The sequence below is a fragment of the Charadrius vociferus genome, unplaced genomic scaffold (assembly GCF_000708025.1).
Source record: "Charadrius vociferus isolate BGI_N301 unplaced genomic scaffold, ASM70802v2 scaffold301, whole genome shotgun sequence".
NCBI lineage: Eukaryota > Metazoa > Chordata > Aves > Charadriiformes > Charadriidae > Charadrius > Charadrius vociferus.
This window is the reverse complement of record NW_009646842.1, coordinates 758,493-780,954: the sequence shown is the minus strand read 5'-3', so window position 1 is coordinate 780,954 and position 22,462 is coordinate 758,493. Positions and strand designations below refer to the sequence as shown.

General features: G+C 45.0%; 2 protein-coding genes across 2 annotated transcripts; one reads left to right on the top strand and one right to left on the bottom strand.

Annotated features, from left to right (window-relative positions):
• Window positions 1-3,640: 3,640 nt before the first annotated feature.
• Window positions 3,641-11,826, top strand: C1S (complement component 1, s subcomponent). The gene is made up of 11 exons (XM_009892357.1): window positions 3,641-3,695; window positions 4,114-4,318; window positions 5,565-5,742; window positions 6,006-6,131; window positions 6,797-6,996; window positions 7,185-7,338; window positions 7,573-7,688; window positions 7,912-7,990; window positions 8,245-8,382; window positions 8,856-8,930; window positions 11,033-11,826. Exons 1-11 carry the CDS (start codon window positions 3,658-3,660, stop codon window positions 11,824-11,826), a joined length of 2,103 nt encoding a protein of 700 aa, XP_009890659.1. The 5' UTR covers window positions 3,641-3,657.
• A 3,701-nt stretch (window positions 11,827-15,527) lies between these two features.
• C1R (complement component 1, r subcomponent) lies at window positions 15,528-22,365 on the bottom strand. The gene is made up of 11 exons (XM_009892858.1): window positions 22,358-22,365; window positions 21,297-21,525; window positions 20,869-21,061; window positions 20,545-20,688; window positions 20,201-20,397; window positions 19,558-19,705; window positions 19,352-19,473; window positions 18,679-18,757; window positions 18,080-18,220; window positions 16,564-16,638; window positions 15,528-16,330 (listed from the first exon to the last, which is right to left on the bottom strand). Exons 1-11 carry the CDS (start codon window positions 22,363-22,365, stop codon window positions 15,528-15,530), a joined length of 2,139 nt encoding a protein of 712 aa, XP_009891160.1.
• Window positions 22,366-22,462: the final 97 nt, after the last annotated feature.

Sequence of the window (22,462 nt, the reverse complement as noted above, 5' to 3'; positions counted from 1 at the left end):
TTTACAGCCTTGTGGTTTAAAGTAAGCCAAGGTATTTAGGAACGTTTTACCTTAAATGGGTAAAACGCTAAGAACAGTTCCTCGTGAGCCGCAGGCTTGCTGCCGGAGAAGCCATGCGCGTGGTAAGGATGGAAATTTTTGGAAGAAATTGGAAGATGGAAATTTAGGAAGAAGTTTTTCACAACGAAGAAATTTTTCAGTCTGTGGGTGGTGAGGCACTGGCACAGGTTGCCCAGAGAAGCTGTGGATGCCCCAACCCTGGAGGTGTTCAAGGCCAGGATGGATGGGGCTTTGAGCAACCTGGTCTAGTGGGAGGTGTCCCTGCCCATGGCAGGGGGGTTGGAACTACATGATCTTCAAGGTGCCTTCCAACCTAAACCATTCCATGATTCTATGAAATCCCTAGGACAGTCATGGCAGAACACACTCTGGTTATCCCACGGTGGGATATCCCATGGGGGAAGTGAGTGCCGAAGGCAGCAGGCATCTCGGTGTGGTACACGGGCCAGAGTGCTCCCAAGTCCCAGGTTTTACTGGGAGGCTGTGGGAGCTTTGCACTCAGACTCGGGCCTGGAGGGAGTGAAAGAGGTGAACTGATTCTGGTGAAAATGACCCAGGTACAGTATGCAGAGGTAGAAATCAGTGGGTTATACCGAGCAGCTCTAAGCCAGCACACAGGCAGGTTTTCCTGGGGCTTACCCATGGCTCTGAATTTAACCACCAGCAACAAAACCAGCCTGAGTCACAAAAGTGAGGCGGGGAAGTGTGGCGTGCAGGAAACTCACTGAATCCTCTTCATGGCAGAATGGGGAATGGGCAAATTACTGCCAATGTCTTGGTGGATCAAGGATATTTTACTTGCTACTCACATATCGTTGATTCCCTGACGATGGATTTCACCTAATTAATGCTATGTATTCTCTTTTAATATTTACTCCCTTTGTTTCATGCACTGACTCAGTGTTTCCAGATGGGAAAGTGTGGCTTTTCTTAAGAACTTGGGAAAAGCTTTTTTTTTTTCCCTCCCAACTTCCTGGGGGAAGACAAGCCAGTCAAGCCTGTTTTAGATGGTAATTTTACGACAACCAGAACACTACTGCTCTTCATAACATCTGGCAGAAAGGTTACAGCTGCAGAGTTCTGAGTCATCTTAAGAAAAGATTTGTCTTATGCAATTTGGGAAAAGTAGTCTGTGGTCATGTAATTTAGGAATTTAAAAGAATGTGTGTGCCTCTAGCAGAATTATATTGCATTGGCAACCTTAATGTTATCATTTATTAACCTTAATGGCATGATTTGCCTCTTTTAAATTATTATTTTAATATAATTTCTGACATAGTTTCAGTGAATTGTAAAGTATATTATCTAGCTGTTTCATCTTATGAATTGTAAAAAAAGTACAGATCTAGATAAATGCAATCAAATGCTGTATATGTATTCAGTGTAAATATATGCATGAATATCACTGGTCTTCTGCATAAATAGTTAATATTATGCAGATATGTGCCCATATGAAATGCAGCTACCTTTTTATTTAACTAACTCAGCAATCTTTTTCTTAATTAATAGGTATATGTCTTCTAAAAAATTATTAATATTCACACACATATTAACTTACCACTGCTACAAACAAGTTGAGCCAGGTTTATATGAAGATATACAATTCCCTTGCGATGAAATGACATGCTTAATATATCAGCCCACACTCATTTTACTTCTGCCGTGCACATTTTAAAATATGATTGTGACTTGAAGAATCACTGGCAGGGTCTTTACTATGCCCAGTTCAGAGGAGAAAACTGTCTCCCCACGATTTGTTTTTTATCTTTTCTCGCTGTTTTCCTCGTTCTCAAAATTCCAGTTAGAAACATCACGCTGTGCTCCCAAGAGACATCAGAAGTGAGATGACATGCTGTTTTCTTTCTCTATCCATTCTCAGTTTGACAAAGAAAACAGACTAGGCATGTTCTTCAAGTAAAGCCTTTATCCTGACTGCGATGAAGTCAGTTATGATTCATCTGTAGGTGTTTCTCTCCCTTGACAATATAAAGAAGTCTTTCAGCTGGGCTTTGCTAACACACTTTGTCTATGGCCTGTTGAAACTTGAATCGATTTTTTCCTGGCCAAAACAAGCTCTGGAGTGTGCTGTGCTGATTGTACAGGGTAGAGGTTGGAATGGAGTTTTAAATTTTCATTTATAGTCCAGTCCTGGTATAGCTGGTTTGTGAGGAGGATGGGTTTTCTACAGTATTAGTGGCAGGTCTTTTGTACGGTGATATTTTGGTCTTGTCTTGTGGGCACTGGCTGGATTAAGGGTCCTACCTGGCGTAAGTCTTGAATTGCCTTAGATCTAATTTAGATCTAACTTAGACCTAAGTCTGATGAACCGTTGCTCTTACATGAAGTTCACTTGGTAAATAAAGAGGTAGTTATGAGTTCTTAGTCAGGTTCTTACTTACAGGAGCATTCCCATAACAAAACCCAGCAAAAAAATGCACTCTCACTGCTTACTTACCTCAGAGAGGCACAACATTGAATACGCCACTATCTTTTCATTTTTTCCCCTAAAAAAAAGGGTCTCTGAAGCATCAGATGAGGAGCAGTGGTAGTAGTCCTGTGGCCACTAGGTTGCAGTAAGAGAGTGGGCTCCGGCAAAGCGGTCTCTGGACAAGATGATCAAATATTTTTTCTCCATGCAGAAGTACTGAAACAGTTCTCATGTGGCCTGTCTTTTTCGTACACCCTTTGGATTTTGTTCCTAACTTTTAAAAGGGAGGGGTAAGAGGAGGAGAGGGGAAGCAGCCGAAAACTCTCTTCCCCTCCCTTTTCCCCAAAGTCATCTGATTTCCCGAAAATGCCTAACGCGGACCAGATCTGTGGCCCCCCCTCCCCCGCGCAGCCTGAGCCAACGGGATTGTGCAACTTGTTTGGAAATTCCCCTTCCTTCCGAAAACCGGCAAGCCGAGCATCCCCAGCCCGGCGGGGAGGCTGGGAAGCCGCATCCCGCAGGTAGAGGGTGCTGCGATATTGCGAATCAGAGCGCTCGTCCCCAGACCCCAACCTCGGGTACGTCTGAAAGAAGGTGTGAACAGGAAGGGGAAAAAAAAAAAAAAAAGAAAAAGAAAAAGAGAAAGAAAGAGAGAAGAAAACAAGACACGAACTAGGAAGAGAAGGTAAATATTGCAAGCGTTAAAAATGGCAAAGGAAAATATTCCTGAGTGTCCCTGTCTGACAGCTAGAAAAGTCAGGACAAGCTGCTCCCCAACCTCAGTGTCTTAGCATAATTTTTAAGGTGTTGGGGAAGAATGGATGTACCCTGGGGGGGAGGGGTGCTTTCTGTCTTAATTTGCTGTGTGCCAGCATGACGTTTGGAGACACTGATGGTGATAAGGGGAGAACCTTAAGAACGTGAGTACCAAGATAGAGATCATCTCTCCATTTTGTCAGTACGGAGCCTTACAGCCCTTCTTAATGCTTGTACGCAGGAAGGAACAGAGATATAAACTTGCTTTTAAGGCAAAATATTGACATATTCTCCACGGGCTGGGGTTTTAGGGTCTTTGACCTGCCTAGCGGGCATGCAGAAGCACAGGCAACGTTAATCAATCACAGTGGTTTTTTTTGTCCCAGATCATAACTCCAAAGTCCAATTGCTGAATGTTTTCAGAAAGGAAGATCTGCTTTTCCCAGATGTGGTGAGTTATTGAGTCTCCAAGCGGAACTCAGGTTTATTAATAATTCCATTTTATGAATGAGGTGTTTTTCCTGTAGCACTGTACGGATTCTCAAATGTGAATGTATTTATAGCCCAAGTAGCCTCCAGAACAAGGCAGTAAAGTAGGGAATAGCACTTAAGACCCTTGTGTTCAACTCCTGCAGCATTACCACCAGCTCCTATAGAGCTGGAGAAGAGCAGAGAGCACGACTGAGGTTGTACTCCTTCACTGTGAAAGACAAGCCCCACACAGCCACAGTGTCGGTCATTAAAACTCCAAAGCCAGGAGCTCTGCTGCATGCTATGTACAGCCAAAGACTGGGTTTTTCACCGGGAACTGTGCGCGTATGCAGACAGAGAGGACCACTGCAATGTCATCTTCCTTCCTCTTTTCTCAGGTACCTTATCTTCTTCTGTCTCCCTGTCTGGGCTGATGCAGCCTCCATGTATGGTGAGATCTTGTCACCCAATTATCCTCAGGTGTATCCCAATGATGTGCGGGAATCTTGGGAAATCCAGGTCCCTTCGGGATATGGCATTCGCCTTTATTTCACACATATGGATCTTGAACCATCCCAGAACTGCGAATATGACTTTGTGAAGGTACTGTCACCGTACTCGTAAGAAAAAGACGAGAAGGCAGGTTACAGCACAGAACAGCAAAGCTGTGTACAAAGCTCAGGGCTGGAAGAGGAGATAGACACATCATTCCTGTTCTGAGCTCCAAGAAGCCCAAATGACTGAGTGTATCCGCACCAGCAGTCACAAAATTGATTTGAGTTTGCCTCATGACCACATGAATATTGTCTGCCGACTGAGTGTCCCGCCTATGCCCCCTTCCCAATGTTTCTCTTATATTCATAGGAGAAGCCTTCTTAGCCATCACCAACACCTCTCTATTGCAAGGCATATTCTTACCCAGTAGTAGGAAAGAACTGTTTTCTTAGGGCATTGATTTTCTGTCCCTGAAATTATTCAGAATTAATCCCTGAGTGGACATATATGACTTAATGCAGTCATAAATTGATTGGACATGATGAAGGTTAAAAAAAATCGAGATTGTGTATGGATAGTGGTCACTCAGATAAAGTGTGGTCCATTGCACCACAGTTCTCTATGATCTATGCACTACAGCTTTCTTAATACTTGAGACCCACTAGCTCTGCTCTGTGTTGTCCCACAAGGCACAAAAGATCGAGTATTTCCACACAGACAGAAATAAGACCATCCTATCCTGCAATAGCTATGTGTGAAAAGGGGCAGTAAGATTGGCTGCAGCACCAGAAAGAGACCTTGGAGAAGGACCAGTGTGGGACAGTAGGATGGATGTGCCCTGCTGGGAGCTGTAATAACATGTGTCCTTTTGCAACAAACCAATGAGCCTGTTAGACTGCTCTGCAGACCGTCAGTGGTTGGTTTTGCCATTTTGAACTATGGTGTTGACTTTTTGTACAAGTGGGCCTCAAGAAAGGATGTTAACAGAGAAATCTCTGGATTAATTTGTATCTGAGAAATTAAGACAGGTGTTTCACAGCTGGGAAGTCAATAGGAGAGAAAACTCCTCAAGCATCTTACAAATGTCATGAAACTGGTTATCTAGGTGCACTGTTCAGCTGTACCTTGGCTGGGTGTCTTCCACCTTTGGCCAGATTGGTGGATGACACAGCAGCTTTGGTCCCTTCTGCTAGCTATGTGACATAGCTGTGCCCTGGGAGATCTACGTGAACGTTGTGAGAAATGCATACAATTTAGGAGCCTTTGGTCAGTCACCTATAAGCTGAAAGACTCAAGTGTTGGCAATTGCATGTATTTCAGTAATGAGATAAGACCTCTCTGTGTTCTTCTGCAGATCGTGTCTGGTGGCCATGTTGAAGGCGTGCTTTGTGGGCAGAAGAAACCTCGTGCCCCAGGCTCCTCGATTGTGGAGGAATTTCACGTCCCTTATAACACCCTCACTATGAGCTTCCAATCAGACTTTTCCAATGAGGAGCGTTTCACCGGTTTTGCAGCCTACTACGTTGCAGTGGGTAAGGTTAAAGCAGCCTCCTCTGAATCTCTGTAGTGTCCAGGCTACGGGGGGAGGAAAACTGATATAAGGGTTTTCCTTACAAGAATGCCTTGTTTAAAAGAGATCACAGCAGACAGGGCTGCTTTCCAATATGGCCACTATAAATGCTGTCTTAGAGATAACTTTTCCTTGTTGTCTGCCAGTTTGCTTCACTTTCTCATCTTCCTCCTGCCCTTAGGGCCCTCTCCTAATCTTGGCTGATTCATCTTTTCACACTTGCAGACTTGGATGAGTGCATGGATTTTGTGGATGAACCTTGCAGTCATTACTGTAATAATTATATTGGAGGTTACTTCTGTACCTGTCCACCAGATTATTTCCTCTATGAGGATAAGAAAACATGCGGAGGTAAGAAATCTACATGAGCCGTGGTCAATAGCAAGAGTTAATTTAGGCCAAGTGAGGTATTGTACATGGAACACCTTCTCTATCAACCTTCTCAACCAGTTGTGACAGGTATATTTTTGGGAAAAAAAAAATCCCAGTGCAAATCTGAACTGGCAATAGACTGTAATTTTGGGAATTTTGATTAACATATTCTTAACATTCTTCATTTTTGTGTCAGGAGGATTAAGAAACTACTAAATGACTTTCTTTAAAGACTGTGATGGAGACCCTTCTTAGCTTACTGCTGTCTGTGAATCTTAATCTCTGACAAAACAGGGCAGTTCAATAAAGACACAAAAATGGCCAAGAGACTGCTTGGCTTGAATCAAAAAATTGCAAAGTCACAAATGGTGCATGTTGAAAGGAGTATGATATGAGGACCTGAGCGTGAAGGAAAGGGGCCTAAATTGCAGGTGGAAGGTAAAAAAAAAAGGCCACTAGGAGTTAAAGTCCCTGGGTAATTGGAGAGAGAACAGCCCTGGTTTCAGTTTCTTGGAAAGATGCAATGTTGTGTTGTGGTTAATGCGGGGGAGACTGGAGATGTAGTGGAAGAGGGAAAGCTTGTGAGATTCATACACCAACCATTTCCTTTCTGAATCCTACCTGCGTTCCTTCCTTAATCCTAGTGAACTGCACTGGAAATGTCTTCACTGGGCCATCAGGAGAGATTGCCAGCCCCAACTATCCCAACCAGTACCCAGAGAACTCACGGTGTGAGTACCGCGTTGCTCTGAGGCCAGGCTACTTTGTGGCGTTGTCCATACGCAGCGGGGACTTTGACGTGGAACCAGCCAACTCGGAAGGGAATTGCCATGACAGCTTAACAGTAGGTGTAGGGCTTGGGGAGGGAGTCAGGATGCTCTGGATTTCCCCTCAGTCTCCTCATATTCAGAAGACCCTTTGACTCCTTAACTTCATTTTCAACTGTGTTGCCTTTTGAAATTATTGGGAATATCTCTCTCCCTCTGAATACATTTGTTATTTCTCATTTCTTCTCATATGTTATTTTACCAGCTTGTCTCTGGAAAGCAGCGCTTTGGCCCCTATTGTGGCAGCAAATTCCCAGGTCCTCCTGAAATCAAAACTAGGAACAACATTCTTGACATAATCTTCCACACAGACCAGGCAGTACAACACAAAGGCTGGAAAATACGCTACTATGCGGATCGTGAGTAAACACTTGGGAAAGAATTTCCTCTGCTGCTGAGTTAGGAAGAGAGCTTGTCCTGGGTCAGATTCATAGTACAGCAGCATGTTAACATGTTTACAGCTGCTGGTATTGAGTAAGCAGAGGATACCTGTTTATTAGGGGGAATAATCACTGGGGAGAAAGAAGTTGTGAGCTGGAAGGAGAGTAATTCTTGAACGAGTTAATCACCAATTTCTGCCTGTCTCTTCAAAGCTGTAACCTGTCCCCCGAGTGTCATCCCCAACTCTGTTCTTGACCCAAAGAAGGATAAGTATATCTTGAAGGACAATGTGAAGGTGACCTGTGTGGAAGGCTACGAAATTGTGAGGGTAAGTTACATAAAAAAGCATATATCCTCTCTGGCCTTCTCACCAGCTTCCTGATGCCATTTCCCATCAGGTGTCCTAAGCACCTTTGAGGACTCAAAGCTGTGGTAAGTGGAAACGTCTCCCAGCCACTGCAGCATTTTGAGGACCCTTCACTGGAGGAATGGCTGCGTCAGATACATTGCATGGCCAGTGATTTTCACGGTTCATGTGTTCTTTTCCCTAGAAACGAGACAGCATCATGACTTTTCACTCCAGCTGTCAGGACAACGGTGAATGGAGCAACTCCCATTTCAACTGTGTTCGTAAGTGACCCATCTCTGTGTTGTGGAAGGCAGACTGGACTGAAGCCCTTAGGCTCTAGATCCACTGTATGTCCAGATTAGGAAGACTCTGAAGGACTGGGATGTGAGCATGCTGAAGGGACAGAGGAAGGGAGTGCTGATGACTCTACTGGGACCAGAGGAGCTGAGTGTTTCCCCATCATACAGAATAAACATATTGTTGGTTGCGGATGCCCCTTTGATTATATTTGATAATTTTTGTTTCTTCTCTACAGCTGTGAACTGTGGTGATCCTGTTCATATTGACAATGCCCAAGCCATATATGTCTCCGAACTTCATGCGCCTCTGTACAAAGCTGCTTTCCGGTATCAATGTGATGCACCTTACTATACCCTAAAAACCAAAGGGGATGGTAAGTATTACCACTGCTACACAAACATATTCTTTGATCAAAGGCCTAAGAAATGGTACTGGCATCGCCATGGAGCTGGGATTATATCCCATCAGGTCAAGACTGGGAAAAGGTTCTTATTGGTGTGGGGTTGCAGGCAGTAGTTTTGTGTTGCCTTTGTGTTTATGCACTGTAATAATGTCTGTACTTGGGCTGTTGACCTTAAATGCATTAGCAAGTCCTCTCTCCATTTGCCTGGTCTGTGAACCATGGAGATTTTTGTCACATCTGACACACATTTCTGGTCCCTCCAACATAGGGGCAGAAGCACCCTGGTGGGGTTGTGTACTTCTAGGGAGATTTCAGCAATGCTAACCAAGCTGTGCTTGCTTTGGAAATGAGCGGGTTAATACATCATCTCATATAGTAATGCTACTTATCCTTTTTTCATCTTGATTGTATCCTTATGGCACTCTTTTTTCTTGTTTTCTAAGCGGTGTATCACTGCTCAGCCAATGGAGAATGGGTCAATGAAGAGATGGGAACAAAGCTACCAAAATGTGTCCCAGGTACTATCAAAAGCTGTGTATATGTACATGATGCATATGAAGACTGGTGCTTCTTTCATCTCCTTGTTTTTAAACTGTTAAGTCTGAAAGTACTGTTGATCCTTTCTATGTTGTTTGAATCACGTTGGACAGGGTATTTCTGAAAGCTGTGTGCCCCCAAAAAAGGTCAGATGAGGCAACAGAAAGAAACAGGAAATAAAAGTGGGTGACATAATAAGACATTTGGGATAATGGGACCTCTTCAAGTATCAGTGTGTGTTTCTGCACCAGTTTCCCCACCTTCAAGTGTGCACATTCAGTTGAAGTTGTTCAGTGCTTTAGATCTATCTCTGTCTGCGTTGCAGGTAGCAAAAAGACTGTCAGGTCAAAAGAGATGTCTGACCATGCTGGACCTTTTTTTTGTCCCTCCCAAGCTACACTGAGAACTATAGCTTCTCTTCAAACCTCTCCTGGGGGTATTGTCCAGCTGTCCTCTGGGCACTGCAGGTGCAGCACGATAGAGAAAGGTCTTTCAGTACTCTCACTGGAAGTCATAGCCTAAACCCTTAAGGATTAATGTTAATCCCTCAGTATTCAAATACACTTACTGTGACTGAAAGCTCAACCAATATCCCTGTTAGGGACCTTCTCATCCTCTCTTTGTGCACTTGGGGTACACTGAGGAGGAAAGCCCATGGGTACTATTCCTGCTCCTGACTGCTGGTAGTTACGTCTGAGTCTTAACTTCCAGCTGATAGACAGAATTTTAAATCCTACGCATTCTGCACGCTGTTCAGCTTACCCTCTTACAGGAGGCAGCATGCCTTGGGGTAGTTGTACATGATGCCTGTTTACTACTCCAAATCCCCAAATACGTACTGGCAAAGTAAAAGATCCAGCTGAAGATGATTCAGTCCTCTTAAGGGCCAGCTCAGCCAGTGGCTTGGACTATACAAGTGCACAGTGCAAAAGGCGAGGCAAGGTAAAGCTCAGGGAATTTACTACCCACAAGGAGGTTACAAAGAATATGAAGAAAGACTCTTCTCAGTGGGACACGACAATAAAAGACAATGACAGGCGATGGACACAAGTTGCAACAAAGGAAATTCTGACTGTATTTAAGAAAAAATGCTCACCCAGAGCACTGGAACTGTTGTCCAGAGAGGCTGGTTAATCACCACCCTTGGAGATGATCAGAAGTCACCTAGCAAAGCCCCTGAGCAACCTGGCTTTGCAGGTAGGAGGACAGGAGGAAGGGCAGTTGGGGATGAACAGGTTGAACTAGACACATCCAGAGGTACCTTCCAGCCTAAATCTTTCTATTATTATGTGAAATTCTTTAACAAACTCTGCTTCATTTAAATTAGAAGCTACCTACTGGCTATAGTTCCTTAATCTCTGACTATATTACTAAGGGTTCAATGTAAATAAGGCAAAGTGATAAGAAATCAATTTCCTAGCTGTGTCAGAATGACCAGCCTTATTTATGTCCTTAGTGCTCACATTCTGCAGTGTAGAACATTTTACGTAAAGAGCACAGAGCATCTCTGTACCCATAAGACTGACAGATAAGATCTCCATTAACCCACTCTTTAAGATTTTACATAATAAAAGAATGGAGAGGAAAAATGGTAAAACATCAGTGACAAACATGAACACTTAACCAGAGGCTATCTAGAGTTCACAAAAAAAAAAAATAATTAAAGAGCAGTGTCATATTTCTAGGAACTTAACCAAGTATTTTTTCAAAGACAATCCCTTCACTTACAGGACATAATTCAGCAAAGGAAAAATGCTAACTGGAATGCAATTAAATTGTGAGCTTTGACATACCCAGCACTGGTGTGGTGACAATTGCTTTTCAGAATGAGAATTTGAGAATGAGTATTTTCAGCCTAAATTGAATTTTGATAGTAGTTATGCTTGAATTTTCTTGAATTTCTCTGTAAATACTAGTTGCAAGCTCATGGCATAGAATATAAACACTGGTTATTCATAATCAAAAATGATTTAGAGGACACAAGGAAGGAGGGGACTATGGGCTCTTTAGCAGTACCAAAGAACGCCCTATTTGTAACTGCTAATCCTCCCATCTGGTTCCTCTTTTTTTCTTTTCTTTCCAGTCTGTGGGGTGCCTAGTAATCCCATCCAAGAGAAAGCAAAGATTTTTGGAGGCACTCGTGCAGAAAAGGGCAACTTCCCCTGGCAGGTGTATTTCGATTACCCGAGAGGAGGTGGCGTACTCATCTCTGAAAGATGGGTCATGACTGCAGCTCATGTGCTGGAGGGATACGACAAGCCCAACATGTATGCTGGGGTAATCAATGTTGGCAGAGAATCTCTGTACTGGGAGGCCAAGCAGCTGGTCGCAGAGGCTTCGTTCATCCATCCTGATTGGAAGAAGCAGCCCATAGAAACCAGGACCGATTTTGATAATGATATTGCACTACTGAAGCTGAGGGATCCTGTGAAGATGGGCCCAAACATCTCACCCCTCTGTCTTCCTGGTAAATCACCTGAGTATGAGGTGCAAGAAGGGACTCTGGGCTACATTGCTGGCTGGGGCCAGAGAGAGAGAGGGAGGCTGCCTATTTATCTTTGGAAAGCCCTGATTCCCGTGGTGGACATGGATAAGTGTCGGTCTGTGAAACCAGAGGGCTCTGCTGATTCCAGTGCTTACCGATTCACTGACAATATGATCTGTGCTGGTGGTGACAAGGACAGCTGTAAGGGCGATAGTGGTGGAGCTTACGCTATCCAAGATCCTCTTGATGACAGGCGGTACTATGTAGCTGGGCTGATCTCCTGGGGACCAAGATGTGGTACCTTTGGTCTTTACACCAAGGTAGTTCGTTATTTGGACTGGATTACAGAAACCATGAGCAAGCATGAGGATGCAGAAGCTTGGCAGGATTAGCTCTTTCTCCTTTCAGCACAGTCACCCTTTCTAAGTGTGATGGTTACACGTTCAGGCTGGCTGTGATGCTGTTCACTCTGTGTATGTAAAGGCTCTACTCGTTGTGTCTGTGCTGAATGAAGAGTCAGGAATATGTATCCATTTATCCCACTGTCGTTGTGTTTGGGAGGGGAATTTCTCTTTCTTCTTCGACTCATAGTAGCATAAGAGGAAGATGCTATTCCGGATAAAGAGGGTCCTTCTGCTTCCCGTTATTTTTTTCTATCCCATTTTTTCCCACTTGGAGAAGACCTACCTATGCCCCACCTGACAGGGAGATTTCAATGAGGATGAGAGAGAATAACGGTTGGTTCCCAGGGTAGGTTCAGAGCCTGGTTTCTGATTTATGTATTTCCTGTATTGTTCAGAATATCTAACAGCATTAAAGAATGTCCAAATTGCCTTTTGTGCAATACACTATTGTGTGTGTCTCACCTTTCTTCTCAGTCTAGACCTGGTTCTCCTTGAATCAAGTGTCTAGTCCCAATTTGACCCACTACACTTACAGCTTTTGTAAAGCTATAACTTGTGCTGCCTCTCCTCTCTACCTGAGAGTCTTTATGAAATTCTTCTGAGATGGTTGCATGTCATTGACCAACCGTTACCAGCAATGAGGGCTTCAGGCTTCTGAATCAAGCTGAACAGAAGAGACTTCTTCAAAATCCTTTCATTCACCTGTCCTCCGGAGTTTATTTTTCAAACTTCATTGTGTTAGATAAGAAATAAACGTTGCTTGATTTAGGGAAGGTAGTATTGTGGGAGAAGATTATCTGACATGCTCTAGGGGTATCTTCTGCTCCAGGAAGTCCTCTATCACTCACAGATATCTTTCTGCTAAGATGGTCAGAGAACTGGTGCAGATGGCATATGATGAAAGATGGAGGAAGCTGGGTTTGTTCAGCTTGAAAAGGAGGAAGCTAAGAGGGGGATCTAACTGCTGTATTCAGATACCTAAAGGAGGACTAGAGAGTACGCAGAGCATGACTCTTCAGAAACATGAACAGTGAGAGGACAACAGACAATAGGCACAAATTACAATAAGGGGATTTCCAATTGCACTTTTTTTCCCAGGGTGTGGGTCTGCCCTGGTACAAGTCTGATAAAAGAATGGTGAACCTCTGTCCCTGGACTTCTTCATAACTTGCCCAGGCAAGGCCCTGGAGACTCTGACATTAGTCCTGCTGTCAGCAGTGGATTGGACTAGAGACCTCTTCTTCCAGCCTAAGTTTTTCCAAGAGTCTAGGAAATGGTGAGGACGATGTATGCGGTTCTTGGGAGTTTTCATATAGATTCCTGCACTTTCAATTTTGTGTAACAAGCAAAAGGTTATTTTGTTGTTGGGCTAGTAACCAAGGATCTCTTACCGCATTCCTGAGGAACTGTGACCCACAGGATGTTGAATGCTTTTTACTTTTACATCTGTACGTGCCAACTTTAAACGAATATGAAATTTTATAGCCATTCCTTCATGTTGCTATGTAGGTGCACTCATCTCAGCTTTCATCTTTTGGAGCACAAAAGGCAAGTGTCCATTCCTGGTAACTAGTCCAGGCTACAATCTTAGCCCATGTTCCTCTCGTGCGGAGGTGACTATGTACTGGCAAAGAAACAATAATGATGCAGTGGTGCCATTGTAACAATATTTTATAACTTCACAGTATGTATTAGAATTTCATAAATCATACAGACATGCCCAAACATCTGGGGTAATTGTGGGCAAAAGCCACTGGAAATTTTACAGATTGTTATGTCTGGCTATTAGGAAGCTTCTGCTTCAGTATGTGATGGATACTTCAGCAGTAGAAATAGCTCAACAAAGTACAATTTGGGGAAAATTGATCTATTTTAAATTCTGAAAAAAGTGACCTTCAAACTAAGGTGAGACATTTCCTTAGCTTCTATGACCACAAAGCCACTCAAGCAAGCAGTGTCGCATCATTACTCACTAGCTCACTAATTAACTCCAGTCATTCTGGAAAAGGAGAGGAAGAGAAAATGCTGAAATCAATTCAGGAGAGCAGAGGAGAAGAGAAACAGTAGTGTGGCTGAGTGGTCCAGCAGCAGGAGACGGGAAAGATACTTATTTAGCTGGGATTGCTGTTCCTAGGAGGGTCATGGATTCCTATAGGGATTTTAGGCAAATAATCTATTCTCCATGCCTCAGCTTCCCAAAATTTCCTAGTTTCCTGCAGAGCAGGAGATTCTTTGAGATGGCTTCTCAGTAAGTTTTCCCAATTTTTACAAGGACTGAAGAACTGGGTATTTTGTTGTTCTTGTCACCTGTAGTCACTGAACACCCCAAAAATTCCCTGTTCTTCAACTGGAATGCCTCCTTGTTGCATATGCCTCATTCTCTGTTCCCTCCCCCAGACCAGGGTTTATCCATTGCTCCTGTGCAACTGGACACCTTGTATTTCCATGCTTGTGTTGCTTCTCATGCTCCACTCTTGCCCATGCAAATGGGAAAAAATCAACAGAATTCTGACCTCTGGAGATCATGGATGAATTCACATGTCCAATTTCACAGAACACTGCCCAGGGTATATTATCTCAAAAGCAAATGAGAGATACTGACACCTGAGAAGATCTGGAGCTGGATCTCCCAGTAAACAGTGCGAGAACGCAACTGTGACCTTAGTCCCAGAGTTCCCCTGTCAAGGTCTTGCAGACTTCATTTCTCTCAGCGATTCACAAGTAAAAGGTAGGTTGTTTGCCGTAGCAAAACTAGTCAAGAGACAACTCCAGAAAATACCCACAATACAAGAGGGGATATCTTTTCTCTGAGTCAGCATCATTTTAGAGCTGCTGTCCTGCAGTCAGAGCTTTATTTCATATAGTGTATATATATAAAAAAAATCAACATATAATTCTCATCTGGAAAAGTTCCTGGGCTCTTTTCTCCATGAGATTGGTTGTTGTCTTCCATATCTCTTAAACATGGCATTACACAGATAACTTATTTTTGCATCCCTTGAAGCTACCTGGTGTTTCAGACTGGGCAATCTAATGGTAGTTTTGTGACAGGTGAGCAACCACCACATGCCGTTGCAGAACTGGAAACACATTAGCGGTAGGTAAAGCAATCCCTATATAAAGTCCATAACTTGCTTCAGTGATGGGGAATATTTAGTAGCTGTTAAAAACAAAGACAGAAAAACATAACACACCTGGTTTCTCCAGCAATGATTTTAATATTCATAGAATCGCACTGATGCCAATGAGCATGTGCACACTGTACTCAGCACAAAGTACCACATCCTTCAAGGAAGTCTGCTGCCCTGCAAGCTCCCCACACAATAAAGTACAAAAGTAGACTGCAGTAGTCTGGTGTATCGTCAGCACTTCAAAAAATACCATCTTTGCCGTCATGAGATTTCCTGGTATTACTAAGGCTTCACCCAGTAATAAGATTTGGAAGAACTGTAACATCCACAAAGGCGTTCCACAAGCTGCCAATGGTACAGCATCTTTGGTAAATTTTGATGGTATCACCAAGAGTTCATCAAACAATATGGTGGCTTTCAGAAGTGCTCATGATGAAGGTTACATGGTCTGTGTGTTCAAAAAGCCTTTGGGACATCATCAAAAGCTTTAGATATTATATGCTGTGTCTGGAAATTTGTATGCTATCAGTGATTCTTCAGCTAGTAGGACAGCAACATTTAGAGCCTATCCTCCCTTACTATCCCTTTGATCCAGTCCAAATAGTTGAGGATCTTGGTGTAGAAGCCATAGCCTTCGGCACAGCCGATACCCCAAGAAACAATACCGGTAGCCACCCAGCGACCACTTTCTGTGTCTAACACCGTGAAGACGCTCCCACTATCCCCCTGGCAGGTATCCTGTTTGACTGTGAGGAATCCAGCACAGAACATGTTCTCAGAGAAAATCATAGGCATGTCTCTCTTCTTACTGTCCAGCCAACTCTGACACTTCTCTCGAGCAACCGCTGGTAGGCTCACGTACTTCAGATGATTTGAAATAAAGTTTTTTTCCACACCAAAGCCACTCACGTAGCCCATGTGCCCATCCATGTAGAACGTGGTGTTGGTAGTATCTGGGAGACAGATGGGCAGTACCGTAGGGCCCAGGGTTACCGGGTGTTTCAGCTCCAGCAGGGCTATGTCCCCGTTGAAGTTGTGGTCATCTTTAGGGTTGTAATCTGGATGGATAAAGATCCTACGTACAGGGTGGTTACCCATCTTGTGGAGCTCTTCTACCTTGGTGTGGCCGAGGAATATGTTAGCCTCCTCTGCCAGCTGCTCCAGGCTTACATTGTTCCCTCCTGCCCCTTTGGGGAAGATGGTGTGGGCAGCGGTCAGGATCCAGCGGTCTCCCAGGAGCGCACCACCCCCTCGTCCGTGGATGCCAGTCAGAGCCTGCCAAGGGAAATTGCCTCTCTTTGCTGACTTGCCGCCCATGATCCGCTGGACTTCAGTAACGGGGCTGACCGGCTTCCCACACACTGTAAAGAAATGCAAGGAGATCATGACACCCTCTGTCGCCCTGGCCTGTCTCTCTCCTTCCTACACCATCACTGTTCAATTTCACCTTATTTTTGCCTTCCTGAATAGATTTCCCTCTCCTACTTCAATGATACCATTATCCTCCCTCCCCTCCCTGCGTGGTTTTGCGGCTTTGTACTGACTGTAAGCATGAATTGGTAAACAGCAGACAAAGTCAGAGTTTTTTACTGACCTGGCAAGCAGGCAGGAATCCTCACCTGGCCATCTTGATCCACCCAGGTTCCCTCAGGAGAGCAGGTGAATCTGTCTGTAGGATGAGAGGGAAGTGAATGAGACCCAGGCCTGCAGGCATGGGGTGGGAAGAACGGAATGGAATGGAATGGAATGGAATGGAATGGAATGGAATGGAATAGAACAGAGTATTTTCAAGGGGTTCCTCTCTCCAAGGTGTCCCACACACTGGACTCAGTCCTTCCATCCCAAAGGCACCCTTTCCCAGGAAAAGCCGCCTGTGGTATAGTCTGGAATGTCTCCCTCTCAGATAACATGTACATCTCGAAGCATCTCAGTTCCAGGGGACCTGTAAAGCTCAGGCACTGCTTCTGTAGAAGAAAAGCCTGAAGAGCCATCTGAGTGAAGTTGTCCACATGCTTACAGAGCACCTTATTTAGCCCAAAGATGGGAGAGAAGAAGTAAAGACATAGATTTTAGATTCAAGTTTCTGGTCTCTGTAGTTCGCAGAGAGTAGGACAAGGCGGTTTGTTCCAGAAGCAGGAAAAAGATGAGTCAGTTATTGTACATGCTCAGTATCTATTTCTGAGTCTATATTGCAGGTCAGCTAACCTGCATGCCACCTCTCAACACAAACTCCACCACCTCCAATATTCTTTCTTTTCTTAAAAAGTTTGTGCTGGTGACTAAAAATAATTCATATACAATTTAACTTACACTGTAGTAAATGCTTCCAAGAAAGTGTTTCCTGTTCTCTTTCAAAACTGACTAAATCACAGTGACTCCCCACCACAATTTGGCTGGTGCTGATACTTACTTGCTCCTGATTTTTTTTCTGATGAGATTGAGCTCTGACTCTTTATGAAGCAGTTAAACTCAGATGCAAGAATAATCAAATTCAGCATTAGTACCAACTTAAAGCACTCCTTAGCCCCAGTGCTAGCGTGCCACCTCTCTCAGGCATGCTGCACAACTGTGCGTCCATGCTGGCAACCATAGCCAGGAACTGATTCAGCTTAAAAATCTATGTGGTTTTTTTTGGGGTTTTTTTTTGGTGTGGAGGCTAAATGAGCAGCCAAGGCAAGGAAATCATGAACTCCTTATACTGTTCTTGTAACCAAAGCTTCTGTGTCATCAAACCATATATTTGGTGCAAAAAGAAGGCATGTGAATGGTTTTGAACGTTGCCTCAATTTTTCTGACCTGCTGCATGAAAGTAGATTTTTCTGTATGTATGTTATTTAGCCGTCAGACTACAGATGAGAGAATAAGACCTCCTGCAAAAGTTGAGGAGAGCATGGAGGAGGGATGTGATAGACTCTGGGAATGAAGCAGGGTGGGAACAGGCGGAGACAACGAGGCTCAGGAGCTATGCTGCAGAGCTGGGGAAAGACTGGGGAGCCTTCACAGGAGAAAACCACGAGCCCTAAGCCTGAGGAGCAGAGGCAATTCTAACTGGAAACGTGAGAGATCTTTCCATGCACAGATTTCAATGTCTGTGTGGGATAAGGACTCACCACCCCCGGTTCCGGTGACAATGTGATAATATGGCTCATTGCATTGGTACGTGATCACTGACTGGTAGTTGTTGTTTGCAGGTTTGTTAACATAGCTGAATGCCCCATTGGTCAGGTGTGGAGGGTTGCCACAGTTCACGACTACAAAAAAAGAAAGAAAAAAAAAGAAAAAGAAAAAGAAAAAGAAAAAGAAAAAGAAAGAGGTGAATCAAAGACAGCCTTACTGCCTGCAGGCTTAGACTTGACTTGGATTGTGGCCATGATGTGAAGGATGGTGAGGACCAGTTAGTACAGCAGGCAGAGAGAAGGTATTCCAAAATCGATCCCAAACTGTGATCTTTTGCTTTTAGATGTTACAGCATCGTATCAACTTTTTAGTGATATTTTACACACTTTTTTAAGGGAGGAAAAACATTTAAGTTTTTGCAAGTGGAAAATGTAATGAAAGTCAACTAGGTGACCTCCACAGGTCCTTCCAACCAGCATATCTATGAGCCTATGGCCACAGGCAAATTGAGTCGTAGAGGCTGAACTCCCCATGTTCTTGGGGGGCGGGGGGGCACGGCAGGGGGCATAATCCCCGTTCTCAGATCACTCACTTTCACAGCGGGGCATGGACTGATGCCATGTCCCATCAGCCTGGCAGACAGCCGTGAAGGACAGCAGCTTTCGGTTGCCCTGCATGGGAGAGAAAAACATCTCTGTTGGTTGTACAGAGTCTTACATTCCCTTCCCCACATTAAAATACTATTCTATCTGCCCATCTTTTCACTGCTGTCCAATAGTCACCCCTCTGCAGTCTGTTCCAGTTGCTGTCCTCTCCCTTTGCTGCCTTCCCACTACCCTGTGTTTGCCACAGGCTACAAATTCTTCACAGCAGGACAAGATATCAACAACCAGCAACCATAAAACAAGTCTGGGGCGCTACCCACTCCTGGCAATAGGATAGGAAGGGAGGCAGGTAACATCTTCCACTTCAAATCTGATTTCATATCCTTCCAAAGACGTATTCTCGTTTACCAATGTTTCCTGGGATCTTTGTCTCTCATCTTCTACCAGGGCTTCATGAAATAGTAATTGCATGAGGAAGGGAGCTAGGAGAAAGGAAGGAGAAAACACTGGAAAAAAGCTGACAGAAGCCAGGACGAAACAGAAATTGCAACAGGTCACCATGAGCGAAATCTCCAAAGAAAGTTTTACTGAGAGGTGAAAGACTTACAGAAACTGAAGAGAAGCCAGAATATGGCTGAAGGGAGTGGAGAAGGATCTCACCTCCATCAGGTTATACCCAGTCTTGCAGCTGACAATGAAATAGTCCTGAAATTGATACACAGGCTGCAGGTCTCTGATGATGGTAAACTGATCCTGTGGGACAGGCTGTGGGCACCGTATTTCTGTTAGAGAATGGGACAAAGAAAGTTGGTATTAACGAATGGTGTAGATAGGCTGTAGTAGCCTCTGGGGAAGAAATGTCTTACTCTCTGAGGTGTAGTGGATCTTCCAGCCACGGCTGAACCCTGACCCATCAGTGAGGAAGAGTATGTCCACCTCATTGCTGTTGGTTTCAATGCTGCCAGGTGACTCCTTGCCACAGAATTCACCGATCTGTCTCCCTCGTGCTTGGATCTGATGAGGAAAACATGTATCACAGGGACAGAAACACACACGCTTCTCTGCCCCAGTACCCCTACTTCAATTCAGACCAAGTTTGCCACAGTGCCTATGACAGTGGACAGGGCTGCTGTGTGACCTGTCTTTGCTGATGTCTGCACTGACAGATCTGAACAAAGGGCTGAGCTACCTACGAGCTCTGCTTCTCCCTTTTCATGGTTAGCAGAGCTAATCCTGAATCAAATCCCGAGATTAAATCAAAGGGAGATAAAACTGGAAAAAGGATGAATTTTTCACTCCACTCACCAGGGCTTGTGACCCAAAGCCTCTGACCTCAGGACACCGGTAATTAAGCACACTGAGGGAGGGACAAGGGAAGAGCTCAGTCCTTCATGTTGGGGCATTCTCCTTGTACTGATCCCATATTTCTCATCCGAACAGTGCTGTCCCCACAATTCCTGTCCAGGTCTGGCAGTAGGGTGGGAAGTAGAGTTTGCTAATCTCCAGTACCTTGAGCTGGTCATAAGGACAGTGGACTTGCTGGTGTTCATCAATCTCAAAAGGTTCCAAGAACTTGAGGATGATAGACAGGCCCTTTTGCAGACGGATGCTGTAGTTACACTGGAGGTCTTCAGGATAAGGCTGGGGGTACTCAGGGCTGCTCAGGTACCCAGATGTCTCTGTGAACAACTCACTGCTGCAGTCCGCTGGTGTAGAGGAAGAAAGTAGAGGTCACATTGTGGAGCTGTGTCTTCTGCAGCCCTGTCAACTGTTCCCTAAGTCACTTCTCCTGCCTTTCCTGGCTGAAGGGCTCCTTCCCTGGAACCCTATGATCTTTCAAAATTTCAATTTACCTTTGCAGGAGTGGTGGTCACTCTGAAGCTGGTAGCCAGTCCGGCAAGAACAGAAGTAGCCACCCACATAGTTGTGGCAGAAGTGCTGGCACCAAGGCCTTTCATCTTCCTCAGCAGCATTTTTAGGGTCACATTCATCAAGATCTGAAGGCATAGGAGATGCAGGGACAAGGGGAGGAAAGCGTTAAACCTCTCTGCTGTACACTGAAAGTACATAGAGATTCATATCCTTGCTTACAGCTTCTCTGCATTTTACCAACAAGGAGGAAAATTGGTGGAGCCACAGAGGCTTCTTTTTGCATGCTGAGGGTATGGCCTACTCACCCACAGCTTGGTAATAGGCCAGAAAGCCCCTGTAGGGAATCACCGTGCCATTGTCTTCATTGGAGAAGTCAGAGTGAAATGCCAGGTGCATCCTGTTCCCCTTAGATACAAATTCCTTTCTTCCTGGGTGATTGCCTGTGGTTGACCCAAGCTGGCCGCAGTATCGGCCCAAGTTCTTCTTGTCGGCTTTGATCTGTCAAGGTTAAGGGGAAATCACTGTAGCCTTGTAAGACTCAGCCTGCTTCATGCATCACTATTACCCAGCCACCAGTTGGGAGCAGCTGCTCCACCCATTTCCATCTTTAACTCCTTCCCTTTCCTTTGTGGGAAGCATGAGAGGAGGCCTGGTGAATGAAGAGTCACTGCATGTGGTGGCCACTAGATTCCCATCTCCAGCCACCCCTTGGCCCAGATATCTATGCACATACCTTAACGTAGTCATAGAAGCAGGACTCAGATGGCTCCAGGTCGAAATATCTGAAGGTCAGCTTCACCACGTAGCCTTTTGGGACATGGATGTCCCATCTGCTGATGTTATTGTTGGGATACGTCTTGGGATAACCAGGGGATCTGATCTCCCCAAAAAGCTTTCTTGGGACTGGATGGGAACTGATCACTCCAAAAAAGAGGAAGGCGCACAGGGTAAAAGGAACGTGCCTGTGAACATGGCAAGTAAACGATGACATTGCACAAAATTAGGTCATCCAAAATCAGGGGAGACTTCACAAGTGACTTGTGCACTGTCTAATGGAATCCAACACAGGAGGCCTAGTTGCAGGTCCAACTTCTGGCTTGGATCACTCACGAACAAGGAGGACAGCTGAAATGAAGACACGAGCACTACCCAGGTTCCAGCAAGGCATCGTCACCCAGCCAAAGGGATTCATCAACCAGTTTGAAGGAGCATGAGCAAATTCCCTGAACAACGTCTGCTTGCTCCCAGCAGTCGTGGGGAAGGGAGTCTTAAAACCAGGGGACGTTTGGCTCCCTTTGGCTCAGGGCCAGCAGGCCATTTCTGTTTATTGCTGGTTTAGGATCTCTGTCCAGTTCGTTTGGTGAGGGGTCTGAAAAGCTCGAGCTCAGTTTGCTGAGGGGCAATCCTGCGGTGCCTCCTGGGCAGCCCTCCACCCAGCCATGCCTCGATTCCTCTCCTCCAAAAGTTGGCTGTCAGTTTTGTTTTGTTGTTTTGTTTTGTTTTGTTTTTTTTTTCTTATTCTTCAGATCACTCCTATTCCCCTCTGGGGAACGGGGACTATCAGCGTTCCTCCAAAACAAGCTCACTGCCCAGATCTTAGGAGAACATCAGCCAGGAGGCTCCTTCTTCCTCAACCCTACGTGCTAGCAAAGCTTTAATGGAGGGACAGCGAGATGAGCTGCGCCCCTTGGACCTCTCCTCCTTCCTGGACGGGTCTAACCCTCCCGTTCCCTCCCCGCAAAGATGTGGCTGTGCCTTTCCCCCGCCTCCCCGTCCCCAGCAGCCCCCACTCACATGTCCATGCCCTCTCCCACCGGACAGGCGCTCCTGCCCGTCCTCCCCGCTGCCCCGGCCGGAGCTCCGCAGCGGCGGGTCAGCGGGGATTCCGGCCCGGGGGCG

Bases quoted from the DNA above. Each gene is read 5' to 3' on its own strand.
- C1S (XM_009892357.1), top strand. From the start codon at position 3,658: ATGTTTTCAGAAAGGAAGATCTGCTTTTCCCAGATGTG. The intron at 6,132-6,796 runs GTAAGAAATCTA...CCTTAATCCTAG, and splicing joins GGATAAGAAAACATGCGGAG to TGAACTGCACTGGAAATGTC. The intron at 6,997-7,184 runs GTAGGTGTAGGG...TTATTTTACCAG, and splicing joins ATTGCCATGACAGCTTAACA to CTTGTCTCTGGAAAGCAGCG.
- C1R (XM_009892858.1), bottom strand. The intron at 21,062-21,296 runs GTATGTGCATAG...TAACCTTGACAG, and splicing joins GCTTCTATGACTACGTTAAG to ATCAAAGCCGACAAGAAGAA. The intron at 18,758-19,351 runs GTGAGATCCTTC...TCTCCCATGCAG, and splicing joins CTGGGTATAACCTGATGGAG to GGCAACCGAAAGCTGCTGTC.